The 14139-nt window shown below is 43.2% G+C and overlaps 1 protein-coding gene across 2 annotated transcripts in view; it reads left to right on the top strand.

Moving 5' to 3' along the window:
- The window catches only part of SEMA5A (semaphorin 5A), a 159040-nt gene extending 148209 nt beyond the window's left edge, over positions 1–10831 (top strand). For both annotated transcript variants that reach the window (XM_081917739.1, XM_081917740.1), the window contains exons 20-22: positions 195–242; positions 8903–9114; positions 9745–10831. In XM_081917739.1, coding sequence (XP_081773865.1) covers positions 195–242; positions 8903–9114; positions 9745–9864 — 380 coding nt within the window. In that variant the 3' untranslated portion in view covers positions 9865–10831. The remainder of the gene's footprint in view (positions 1–194; positions 243–8902; positions 9115–9744) is intronic.
- The last annotated feature ends 3308 nt before the right edge of the window (positions 10832–14139 follow it).

Consider the following 14139-nt stretch of genomic DNA (forward strand, 5'->3'; position numbering starts at 1 on the left):
AAGCGTGTTTTCTTTTTCCACAGCAAATTAGCAAAGTGTGTGATTGATAGTGAAGAGCATTCTTGCTGAGTTAAGAATTATTCATACCAGACTGATATATATATATTGTTCACACTTGAACAGAAATGTTAAAGAATTATATTGGGCTGTTTTTCTTTATGACTTCTGCATAATTGAATTATTTGCTGTTGCAGACATAACAGTAGCAAGGACCAGCAGCATCAAAGAACAACGATGTGGCGGTAAGTGTTCCTCCCCCCCCCTCCCCGGTTTCTTTCCATCCCTGGTTATTTTTCTGCATTCTTTCCCTGATTCTTTCTGTGCTGTTTTCTGCTACCCTGGACGTGATGCTTTCCTCTATTCTCCTTGCTTTTTAAGATAGATAGATAGATAGATAGATTCTTTATTGTCATTACACAAGTGCAACATTGCACAAGTGAAACGAAATTGGATGCCATCCCTTAAAAAACAACAAAAGCAAAACAACAACAACAACCAAACAAACCACATTCCAGCCACACCCACACCCACACCCATCAAACTCCCAGGTCACACTATCGAGTTACAGCATTCAAAAAGGCCACAGCTCTTGGATAGAAACTATTTTTCAGTCTATTTGTCCTTGACTTGATGTTTCTATATCTCCTGCCAGAAGGCAGTAGTGCAAACAGACTGTATCCCGGGTGAGATGAATCCTGCAGGATGTTGTTTGCTTTCCTAAGACAACGGGAACCGTACAGTTCTTCCAAAGATGGGAGAGGATGACCAATAATCCTTTGGGCTGTGGTTATGACCTTCTGGAGCACCTTCCTCTCCCTAGCTGTACAACTGGAGAACCAAGCACAAATACAGTATGTGAGAATGCTCTCTATGGAGCCTCGATAGAAGGACACCAGCAGTCTCTCACTCAGATTGTTCTTCTTTAAAAGTCTGAGGAAATAAATTCTCTGCTGGGCCTTCTTCACCAGAGCAGTGGTATTTGCGCTCCAAGTCATGCCCTGATCGATAGTCACTCCCAAAAACCTGAATTCCGCCACCCTCTCCACCCGTTCCCCGTTGATATACAAGGGCTGAATGTCCGCCTTTTTTTCCCTGTAATCCACCACCAATTCCTTGGTCTTAGCCGTATTAAGAGCCAGATTGTTCTCTCCACACCAAACACAGAGCCGCTCCACCTCGTCCCGATAGGCGGACTCATCCCCTCCTGAGATGAGCCCCACCACCGTAGTGTCATCAGCAAACTTGATGATTTTGTTGCTGGAATAGATGGCTGTACAGTCATACGTATAGAGAGTATAGAGCAGGGGACTCAACACACAACCCTGTGGTGAGCCGGTGTTAAGGCTAAGGGCTGTGGACATATGTGACCCTACTCTAACCCTCTGAGAACGTTCTGACAAAAAATCCAAAACCCAGAGACAGGTGGAGTTGGAGAGTCCAATCGCCTCTAGCTTGGACACCAGTCTATGGGGGAGGATAGTGTTAAAAGCAGAGCTAAAATCCACAAACAGCAGCCTCACATAACTCCCCGGCTGCTCCAGATGGGACAGAGCAGCATGGAGAGTGGTGGTGATAGCGTCTTCTGTGGATCTATTTCTGTGGATCTTTCCTCTATTCTCCTTGCTTTTTAAATGTAAAGCAACAAACCTGCATGGAAGAAAGTCCAATCAGGCAAGACCCTGGATGGTGTTCAGTTCAACCTCCCCAAGCTGCATTTCCTCCTGGGGTGGGAAGATGACCCCAGATGAAGAAGCCATTTGGGAAGGGTAATTGTAAGCCGAAGAGGACACTGAGTGGGTTACGTAACCTTTCTCCATCCATTCTTCTTCTGCCCAGATTCACAACCTGCTCAGGCTGCTTTGGTTTTTTTTTAAAAATGAGGAGGGGAAGAATCGTAGAATGATACAGAATTTGAGCCTTGAATGTGCAGACATTAAGTCTGCAACTCAGTAAAACTGGCAGTTGTCATTGTTTTGTTTTTTACCTTCTTGCTTTAGGATCATTTTATATTGCATGCCGTGGCGGAGCTACGTGCTCTGGCCCCGGGAGCGGAGAACAGGCGGGGGCGTGGCTGGCACAGGTTCCCGGGGGTGTGGTGCGCCACCCGCGGGGGTGTGGCACGTGTCCCAGGGACAGCTGTGATGGCACCCGGGGCAGACCCCTCACCCTTTGTCCACCAGTGATTGTTTGGAAATACAGGTTACAATTACAATGTCAGGAGTGCTCTGATGGTGTTTCCTGCTTGGCAAGGGGTTGGACTCGATGGCCCTTGTGGTCTCTTCCAACTCTATGATTCTATGATTCTATAATATGTTCTTCTTGCTCTCTTATTCTATATGTTAAACCTACAAGTTCTGCATATTCTAACATCTTAAGTTGCCAGTCCTCTTTGCTTGGAAACTCCCTCACTTTCCATTTTTGAGCAACTAAACCCAAGCTACTGTTGTTGCGTACATAAATATTTTTTTCCTGACACCTAGGAACTTCTGTCTGAATTATTCCCATCAAAAAGGACTACAGTCTTTTTGAAAAAGTTGTTTTGAACATTTTTTTCAACTTGTTATAAATAATTTCCCAATATTCTTTTACCTTTTTACATGTCCACCACATATGAAAAAAAGTTTCCTCCATTTCTTTACATTTCCAACACATATCTGACTCGGCTTTAAGCATTTTAGCTTAATTGAAGTTAAATACCATCTATGAATCATTTTCATAAAGTTCTTTTTCATTTAATAGCACGCAGTAATTTTTGAATCGTTTTTCCAGAGCTTCTCCCAGAGGTTTAAATCTATATTGTATCCTACATCTTTTGCCCAATGTGTCATTGAAGCTTTGACTAGCTCGAATTTTGTTTCCTATTCTAATAAAAAGTTATAGTTTTTAGATAATGGCTTGCCCTTATTCTGTAATAATTGTTTTTCAAATTGTGAACTTTGGTCCAGGAATCCATTTTTTGAATCTATCTTAAACGTATCGAGTAACTGGTGGTACTGTAATCAACCCGTAACATGGCTCCTTAATTCCTCCATAGGTTTCAGTCTGGGTTCCCTACCTGTAAAATCCAGCAGTTCCCTATTTGTCACCCATTGTCTATCCATATTAATTTTATTAATTGTAATTGCTTCAATAGGGGATAACCACAAAGGTATTTTTCTTTCCAACAAAATTTTGTTTTTCTCCCAAACTCTATATAAATTCTTCCTAATGATGTGGTTTGTAAAACTCTTATAAATTTTAGCTTTCCCATACCAAAGACATGCATGCCAGCCAAATTTTATATCATGGCCTTCCAAATCCAAAATGTCTGCATTTTACAATATGATCCATTGCTTTAGCCAACACAAACAGGCTGCCTCATAATACAGTTGTAGGTCTGACAAGGCAAAGTCTCCTCTTTCTTTACATCTATCAAGATTTTGTTTGATTCTTGGCTTTTTTCCCCTGCCAGAAAAAGCCATATTTTTTTCATTCTTTGAGGCAACATTTACAATCGGAATAGATTGGAATAAAAACAACATATTAGGTAGTACATTCATTTTAATGGCTGAAATTCTGCCTAATAGTGAAAGCTTTATTCATCCTTTCCTAAATCTCCAATTCTTTCTTATTCTCTTCCCACAGTTTAATATAATTATCTTGAAATAAGTTGAGATTTCTCACCAACAGCCAAATCCTGAAATATTTTACTTTTTAACCTCTCTAGGCCAGAGATCCTTTCTAAGGCCTTTTTTGGCTGCTCATCCATGTTTTTAACCAACATTTTGGTTTTATCTGTATTTATTTTGAAACCCGCCACTTCTCCAAACCTTTTAATTTCTTCTAATGCTTTGGGAATGCTTACCATATGCTCTTCCAATGTTAACACCACATCATCAGCAAATGGCCTTAATTTATAGGCTCTGAGTCCCACCTCTATTCCTTTGAGTTCCTTGTTTCTCTGCAATATTTCTAATGTCAAAATGAACAACAGAGATAAGGGATAGCCTTGTCTAGTACCTTTTATTATTTGGCATTTGTCTGAGATAATATTATTTACATTTGCAGATTGATCAGTATAAATTGCTTTGATTGGAAATGCAGGGTACAAAATTAAATCAGGAACACATAAATAAAACAATTTAAATAAATGTGGCGATCTATGCAGGAGTCCTAAAACAATGCCTGCTGAAATCTCCTCACTCCTTCCCTCCTTGTGACTAACAGAAGCAGAATACATTTTGAAAAATAGTAAAAATAAGAGTAACTAGGCACAGCTGCTTACCTTGCATATGTTATACTTAAAGCAGGATTTTTTTAAAAAGTTCAGGGAGCACACAGCCTTACAGGAGAAAGGTCCTTCAGTGGCCTATTACAACAACTTGACTGTGATTTGTTTAAAGCAAAGAGGGGAGGAATGGCAAAAGAAGACTCTCCAAGGCAGGACTAGTCCAGAGATCATCTTCAGTTCACCTCCAGAGTCCCAAAAGACGAGTCTTCCCACTCATAAGTTGCCATCATCCTTATCATCAGAGAAACCATCAATACCCATTTTGAGTACTTAACCCGGGGATTTGTGCATCTCAGATGAGACTAGGAAAGTTCTTAAATGAGAGTCTGAAAATAGGCATGTAATTGCTGACTTGAGCTCCGGGAACAGCATTTACAATGTCTCAGAATTGGTGCCTGTATATTGTCAGTGAAGGAAATGGGGTATTTCAACCATATAAGTAGAGTGTTTGTTTTCAATCCATGTACAGATCCATACACCACTATTTTCTAAATTATGGGTTGAAACGAGGAAGCCAGAAAACAACTTTCTTCTCCATAAGGGTCCTTGATACCTCAAAGAGTACTCAGTTTCCTTTCAAGAGGAAGTTGGGTCAGATTTGTACTATAAATCGTGTGCATTCAGTGTTAAAATTTAAAGTGTGCACCATATCTACAAAAGCCAATGAATGCTGGATTTATGTTATCAGGAGCAGTTATGCAAAGTGAAAAGAGTCAATTATGGAAAACAGTGACATTGAGTTTTCTTAGCTTGAAGCATTTATTCTGCTTCTCTTAGTCAGGGGGAGGGCAAGGAGCTCTGTGGGCCACCCTAGCCTGGTTTTATAGTGAGTGTAAATCTTACTGAGAAACTACACTGACTTCCAAGGTTCTGGCAAACATTATTTTCACACTTTAAAGAATACATTTGGTGGCTGCAGATGAATAGCAGACACAACATGAGAGGGAGGGTGTGGCTTCCTGGAGTTTTGCTCAGTGGTGTCCCCACGCCAGTGGATGGTCACCTTGGCATGGGGCCATCCACTTTGGCGCTGAAAGGTAAGGACAGGAAGGCCTCTTATCGCCTTGTGCTGGCTGGAGGTTTCACTGGAGGAACGCAGGCTTCACAGCATGTATAAATAAGAATCAGGGGTAAAGGGACCCCTGACCATTAGGTCCAGTCATGGCCGACTCTGGGGTTGCGGTGTTCATCTCGCTTTATTGGCCGAGGGAGCTGGCATACAGCTTCTGGGTCATGTGGCCAGCATGACTAAATGGTTCTGGTGAATCAGAGCAGCGTACGGAAACGCCGTTTACCTTCCCACCTTCCAGCTGAAGCTGTACCTATTTATCTACTTGCACTTTGATGTTCTTTCGAACTGCTAGGTTGGCAGGAGCAGGGACCGAACAACAGGAGCTCGCCCCGTCGCGGGGATTCGAACCCCCGACCTTCTGATTCGCAAGTCCTAGGCTCTGTGGTTTAACCCACAGTGTTAGAAACATGCTTTTTAAAAAAAATACAGTGAAAACTGAGATTCGTGTGAAGCAGAATCCTGAAATCAGAATTTTAAGGCTGTTGTTCTTGCATGACATTAACCACCACCCCGGACTGGTGTTTTATTGTGGGTGTAATTGGCAACATGGTCTTAACGCAAAAAGGCTGCACCAGTGGTGGATTCATTCTGCTGCAGTTTGCCCTGTTTTCTCAGCGCTGCCTTGCTGCTGCCTGGGGGCACTGTAGCAGTGAAGCAAACCGGAATAAGAGTTGTTTGACAGTGGAACAGACCTCCACAAGAGGCGGTGGGCTCTCTTTCCTTGGAGGTTTTCAAGCAGAGGTTGGATGGAAGTCTTGTAATCTGTCATGGACAGCCTACTTGAGATTCCTGCACTGCAGGAGGTTGGACAAGATCATTATCATCAACTGTATGCTGCCTTTCCATAGTTAAAACAATGCTCAAGGCGGCTTACAACACGACAAGATTTACATAATTACCAACATAACAAAAGTCATAAACAATAAAACACACATCAAAAGGTACTAGATCCAACTCTACAGTTCTAGGATTCCTCTGAAGCCCCAGGTGTTCTCTGCAGAATGTTCCTCTGAGCCTTTTAGTGATGCTGGAGCACTGTTCTTGGGTCCTTAGCGCTTTATCCCCATGGAAATCTTCCGCTGCTCTGCCACCACAGCAAAGGCAAAAGTGGACTAGCCGTACTGAGATGGGACGGGCAGCTTTGTAGCAAGTTCCCTAAAAGTATCTTTGCTCCTTCTGTTTAATGGGACTTAGGGCTCGTCCGCACTTTGCTTGTCCCGTGCGGCTTTCCATTTGCGCCACCACTTTCCCCTGGGAAAACCTGCTCTTTACCGCTGAATCAGAGCAAACGTCGATCTGTGGGAAACTCGATTGATATTTCCTCCAATTCAGTGGTAAAGAGCAGGTTTTCCCAGGGGAAAGCGATGGGATAAGCGGAAGTGTGGGTGAAGGTGTGCTTAGAACTGTAGCCTTTGGTTGGTGAAGGCATCTTCTCTGATGTGGCTGAAAGTACCGTATTTTTCCATGTATAAGACGCCGCTATGTATAAGACACTCCCTACTTTTGGGGACCCCAAATTTAGAAAATGGACATATGCACTATCCATGTATGACACCCCCATATTTTTAACCTTATTTTAAAGTAAAAAGAACCTAGTCTTATACACAGAAAAGTATGGTAGCTCCTGCTTCTCCCAGCAGCGGTGCAACCGGCTCCTTAACTGGCCATTTCCTGAAATGGTCTTCTCTGGCCCCATCTCCTTTAGTTGCTTTTCCCTTAGCGACCACCATTTCCCCATTCTTCTATTTCAATTTGTGGACTTATTCCAGAGCGATTAATTATGTTCAAATGCTATTGTATGAATATTTTAATAATTAAAAAGAAAATGAAGCAAACTTACATTGTAGCAGTGTTTATCATCATCAATTGAATGAAAGAAAGGAACACCCCCACCTCCGACAATGGCAATCATGAGAAAGGTGGGTTCTCAGGGCCTGGTTAAAGCACCCCAAAATGTGACTATGTGACTGCAAATGCCCCTCTAAGCAGACAGAAGAGTAACATGAAGACAACCTTTGCCAACCAGGTGCCCTCCAGATGTTTTGGGACTATTAAGAGTCCACAACATCTAGAAAGCACCAGGGACGGAAAAGGCTATCTCCACTTGCAGAGATTGCTCTGCTGTTCCGTTTGTCTATAAAAAAAGGAAAAAAGTTGGATTAATGTCTGTCCCCAAAGAGACAAAGCAGCATGGGGGAACACAAGAGAAGAACAGTTTGATGGCAATATCATTTAGATATACTGTAAAAAGTGAGTGAATAAGGGGGTTCCAGGGGAAGCAGCAGTAGATTTAAGTTTAATACTGGCTTGTTCTTTTTCCCAGTATTCTTGGGAACTGTTTTCCCTGTAGCTTCTTACTCCTTTTGCACTAGTTCTCTACTTTTAAAAATGCTGGTAAAATAGGTAAGCTATTTCCTCCACCACTTCATAGAGGAGGGAGAAAGGTTGTTTTCTGCTGCTCCAGAGAAGCGGACATGGAGCAATGGATCCAAACTACAAGAAAGAAGATTCCACCTAAACATTAGGAAGAACTTCCTGACAGTAAGAGCTGTTTGACAGTGGAATTTGCTGCCAAGGAGTGTGGTGGAGTCTCCTTCTTTGGAGGTCTTTAAGCAGAGGCTTGACAACCATATGTCAGGAGTGCTCTGATGGTGTTTCCTGCTTGGCAGGGGGGTGGACTCGATGGCCCTTGTGGTCTCTTCCAACTCTATGATTCTATGATTCAAAGAGAGACATCTTCGAGATTTCACTCCTCCCCTTCGCGGAAGGCACTGCAGTCAAGCTGAGGCTCCCACAGGAGGAAAGTGTTGAGGAAATAATTTCCCCTTCCCCCTGCAGCCACTTGTGCCCCCCCCATGTTGTTCTGGAGGCTCTCCAGCAGAGTTTTTCAGGGGGAAGGCAAAGCGGGCAAGAAGACAGAAGGGGGCCCTTCTCTGTGTCCTCCCTCCCTGAGAGGTTTGGAGGGGGGCAACATGAGAATGGCCCTTTTTTGTGGTGGCTCCCCACTGTGAAATGCTCTTCCCCCCAGAGAGGCTTGCATATCTTTGGGTGAACACATTTCTCTTTCCCCAGGCCTTTGGCCATTAGATAATGTATGGCCTGTTAAATATGAGGAGGGGCTGTTCTTATGATTATGTTCTTAATGTTGTACACCACCCTGGGATCTTTGGATAAATTGAAGTATATAAATAATCAGAATAGTAACACTCTTCTAGTTCTCCAATGAGAGCATCTTATGATCACAGGAACTCCTAATCCCACACCACAGCCTTTCCCAGTCATGAGGACAAGAAACATTTGTTCTTTTGTTGTTGTTTTTTTAAAAAAGAATGCTAGATTCTCAGAAAGTTGCATGAAGAATGAAGAGAGAGAACTGCCCAGCCATGCCTACTAAAAAAAAAAGACCTGTATGTAGTTTTACTATGTGTATTTCCCCCGCTGTGCCTGTTCTGCATGGTGCATACAAAGTGCTGACATAGCGATGCATAAGCAGCTTGTCTGGAAATCAATCAAACATAAGCAAAACCTGCCAACTCTGCTTTGCCTCTTCCACCCTGTAGAGTTTAATATGTTCCATATGACTGCTGTGGGGCTGAGCAGCTGCATTCTCGGGTGCCTTCTGACTCTTTTGGTTTACACTTACTGCCAACGGTACCAGCAGCAGTCGCACGATGCAACTGTCATCCACCCAGTATCACCGGCTCCTCTGAATACCAACATCACTAATCACATCAACAAGCTGGACAAGTACGACTCTGTAGAAGCCATCAAGGTAAGGAATGGATAGGGCTGGTCCTCTTTAAAGGTGTTAGATTTGCAGATACTCTGGACAATTTCTGTGGTCCAAAAAGGGACTGCTGCTGTTATGTTTCAGATTTATGGAACCAGTATTCTAATGGGTCAAAACTTTTTTTGAGGGGGGGGAGAGGCAAAAATACAAAACAAAAAACCACACACATTATTTTACTCACACGGAGACTACAGGAAAAGATTTCCACATGAAGACTTCCTTCTTGTCATTCTTGTGTGAATAAGAGTAACATGGCAGTGTCTGCTGCCTCCTCAAATGTGTTACGCATTTACAAAGTCATACCTTTCGGGTTTCCTCCTCTTGTGTTCTTCCCAGTCTTCTTGTCCTGAACATCTTCTTGCTATTTCAGTTCTCTTTTTCAACCTCCTTCCTTATCCATTTAAATCTATATTTCTTACAATAGCTTCCTCTTGCTCTCTCCAATTTCAACCTCTGGTGTTGCTTTTGCCATCTCTACCCCTCCTCCTCCTAGATAATGTTATAAGTGTGCATATCTTTTAGTGATCAGTTGCCGTGCTTTGCATTTTATTATTTCAGTTTGAATGATGTGTTTTCTAAACTCTTCCTCCCCCTCCCTTTTCTTATTCCCAGGCATTTAACAAAAATAACCTGATACTAGAAGAGCAAAACAAGTACTTTAATCCACATCTCACTGCAAAGGCATATTCCAATGCCTATTTTACAGATCTGAACCACTATGATGAGTATTAAGAGGGGAAATCTGTATAACTCACATTCGTCCCCAAGGCCTGGATCCTCAGACATCATGTTGCTGCCATCGTCAACAAAACATTGACTTGTGTGGGTAAAAGGTTTCCCTTTCTAAAATGTTGCATTTCAGTACAATATTTGTACTGTAGAATTAGATCATGGGGTCCTTTTGCATTGGCCAATTGTGTTTTGGTCAACATGCTGCCATCCTCCTAATTGCTAGAGATCGCCTAGGAGAAAACTTGTATACAACTGGGAGGCTTCCTGCCTGCCACAAATAAGATTATTGAATGGAATGATCCTGATTTGTATGGAAGCAAGTCCTTCTCACCTTCAAGGGTCATTGGCACCTTCTTGGCCGGATACTTGGGACTCATGAACTTGTTTTGGACCTTGTGGAAACTGGGAATAGTTTATGGCAGGACTACAAGCTACTTCTGGCACAAGGGAAGCTGGTAAAAGAGGTGCTAGAGAAATGGAGCCATTGAGTGATAGAACCGTTCAGAAATGTGCATGCTTTGTCTGTTTCAATCTGCTGGGATGTATCTGTGAAACGGAAGCAGGGAAGACATGTCAAACTATTTTCACATGTTACTAAGGATCTACTTCTGCCTGATGGGTGGCCCCTGCAATGTATCAGCATGGACTCCACCTGGATTGTGCATTAGGACATTCACAAAGCCACCAGAGCAGAAAGATGGCCCCAGACTGGCTTGCAGATCCATCACACCCTTTGCCTGCCTCCCTTAGGAAGAGATGGAAAGCACAAATGCTTCTATTTTTAATGGCTCTTTTTTATTATTCATGAAGTTAAAAACAGCATAAAGTATATTAAGCAAAGCATTATTGCAATAGTTTTGATGCACCAAGTGAGATTTCTCATCATGCCTGGTTATGTAAATAGTGGAAGTGCTTGATGACAAACTAGAGGAAATAAATTGGGGCTCCAAATTTTGTACCAGTTTCACTGCCCTCTTGCTGTTGCTTGCTTTTATCAATAATGATAGGTTTGCCTTTTTTCAAAGAAAAACTACTATTCTGTTGCAAGGAATGTCAGAGTTATTACATTAAATGCTTCAGCCAGCTGGTTTCACAGCATGTATAGCTCAGGTGTATATGTTCTATTTGCTAAAGTAAATACAAAATATGATGTAACATTTCATGGTAGCGAAAAAGAAGAGAGCAAGCCAGGGCTCTACGCTCTTTGGATGTGCGCTTGATTCTTTAGCTCTGCACACACAAGACTGCTTTTGCCCTCCCTCCAAGCACATAAATTTGAAGCTCAGTGTCTCACCTTAAGCTAGCAACCCCATGCTTGTCTTCAGCAATGGACAGCATTGGCTCAATGGAAATGGCCTCTTATTTTGAAGCAAGAGACCATTGGCCACTGACACTCACAAGGGCGGCAGTCAGGTCTTAAGAGGAAATGCAAGAGCTACAGTGTGGAAACACAAAGCATAGTGGATATTTTTTTCTGTGCCTCTGTAGAAGACACTGTGTTTCTTTCCTCAGATTCCTTCCTGTTTTTTATACCTGGTCCTGAGAACACATTTCTTCCCTAAGAGCCAAACCGTTTGAGGGAATAAACACACAGAGGCAGCTGCACAAATGGTTTCTTAATCAGCACTGCTTGAGACGAATTTACAGTTGCAGTACACCTTTTTTGTTAAACGTAACACAATTTCCCTTGATGGTTTTCTTAAAACAAGTTAGGAATTGGCTCCCCTCCCGCAGCTGTCCTTTTCTGCCTCTGGGGTCCCCCCCCACCCCCCTGCAGCTGCAAAGGATCCCTCTGTATTGGTGAGCAAAGAGCATCTAAAATCTCAGGTGAGATTACTGGAGGACATGATGCCTTGGCGAGTCAAGTAGTTCATTAGGATGCACATGGCCATTTTGTTGTCAAAGAATAGCCAATTACCCCTTGTATTCCATAAAAAGCCTGAAAGCTCAAGGCCAGTTTTTACAGGGTTCCTTCTTACTGCCCACCACCACCCAACCCTTTTGCAACAGGGAACCACTTCTACCCCTTAATTTACAGTATTTAACCTTATATTCATTTATGGGCATTCCCCATCTTGCAGTATTGATTCCCGAGAAATTTTTCTTCTTCACACAAAACGCAGGTACCATGACTATGGTTCTGGCCTAGTTTCTCTTCTCATCATATCCTGACTTTGCCGATTCCCTCCATCTGAAGGAATTAGTGATCTGAGGCCACTAACATTTTCAATTCTTTTAGCAAGACTGGTTGAGTTTTTCAGGCTCTATTCCTATCTTACCTATTTTACATTCCTGCCTAGGCTTAATGGGAATTTTTGAACTTTTAACCATGGTTTACTTTAAGTGAACAGGAAAGGTCATACCTGTTAGAGTTAGCTGTGCCTTCAGCCATGGATTTCAGTGTATTTAAACTCCTCCCTCTTGCTGGGATTGTGCTAGTGCTTCCTGTGGTGATGCAACTGTGTCAATAGAGCAGTGGGATTTGGAAGCCCATTTCTGCTGTGGCAAAAGGGGTTGCCTGCCTCTTTCTGCTCACCTAACCTCCCCAGATCCATGAATTGACAAAACTTTCCTTCAGCCAACAAAATTCTTCCATTGTCTAACCTGGGACATGTTTTTCTTGCTGGATACTATCCACAAGTCTTTGGGCATAGAACTGGCCTTAAGAAGTAACAGACATGCCTCAAATTTGTTGGATGAAAAAACAAGGCTGAAGCTCTCCTACCTGAAAATGCAGTGCTTGCCTTGCCTCACCTTCCTCTGCTCATCAGTTCTCCCCGCCCTTGTTTCCTGTTCCTTCCATCTCATGCTTCTTCTTTACTGCATCCTCCCTTCTCTCCATCAAGGAATACTCATGTTTTACACCCATGCTTAGGGTTGTTTTGTGTTTAGAAGTCAGCTCTCAACCCACCCACCACCTGCAGAAGCCACAAAGCATGTTCCTCTTGCCACCCTCTGGGGAAAGGCTCCTTCCCAAGAGCCCCTTCTCATAGACTGGCACAGGGCAGTGTGAAAGGGTGGACACACAACAGCTCATTTGCTGCTGCTAAATTTCCATGGAAACCCAAGTAGAACTTAGCAGCAGCCGGCACAGTTGACCTGTCAAGTTTCACTCCTGTTCCTTCATTCTGCATGGGGGGAAAGGAGGGCCTGTTGTTTCCTTCTCTGTCACCACTTGGAACTTGGGCCAACTAGGCCCTTGGAAATTTGCACCCCTGCTATAAGGTGACTCCAACTAAGCCCTCCTCAGAGGAGACCCCACAGCAGTCAATGGGCACAACGAGCTTAAGCTTATTGATTTCAGAGTGTGTACACTGTTGCATTCAACTCAGTATCATATTTTTGATAGTTCACTTAAATTTGAGGCTCTTTGTGATTAATGACATGGATTGTGTTGCCATTAGGAAGCCTTTCGGCTCGGTATCAATGCACCATCGAGTTTTGTACAGCCCAGTGTGCTCTTCCCCATTGGCACATAGCTGCTAGGTGTGCAGATAAGCATTTAATTCCTGTTGTTTCTATTGGAATGTTTCTATGATAAAACCAGCTTGGGGCAAGGTGAGTCTCTCCCACAACCTCTTGCCTAGGACGTTTGAAGCCAGCTGAGCAGTGCCTTCAAGTATGTGAACAGCTCGATTGTCACGAAAAGGACAACTGTCTCCTTCCTGGATAAAACTACCAATTAAAAATCCCCCCCCCCAGAACATTTGTCTTGGCCTTGTGCACACAGCATGCACAGTGGCAGCAATGCCCAGGATGGTGCGAGGATGGAGGCTGCTTTGCCTGGAACTACAAGAGACGCTGGAGAGAGCCTAGCACGTCTTGATTGTTTAGAGCTGGCTGGCTGGGGAGCCTGTGGTTGCTTTGGAAGTGACACTGCCTTTGTGGACTGCTGTGCCTCCATCACAGTCAACTTGTACATTTGTAAATAAACAGATTATTAACAAAGTTATCCTAAGTCTTTAAGTCCTCTCTCTCTTGGGGAGAAGGAACACTTCACTACATTCCAGTGTTATGGAACACTCTCCTTGGGAAGGTACCCGGTGAAAACATGTGGGTGGCGTGTGTTAACGTCCACATTTTAAACTTGGGGTGGGGGTGGGGAGTTCACTGCTTCATTTTTTCAAATCATTCTTTGAATGGTGATAGCTCCACTGAGTGCTACCCTGGTAAGTAGCAAAGGTGGAAGATGAAAACCTACGGCAATAAACTACAGAAGGAACATGTGGCAGTTGGAAACAAACTGACCACCCAGTGAAAGCCCAAAAAACCCAC

Source organism: Podarcis melisellensis (genome assembly GCF_964234715.1).
Source record: "Podarcis melisellensis genome assembly, chromosome: 7".
NCBI lineage: Eukaryota > Metazoa > Chordata > Lepidosauria > Squamata > Lacertidae > Podarcis > Podarcis melisellensis.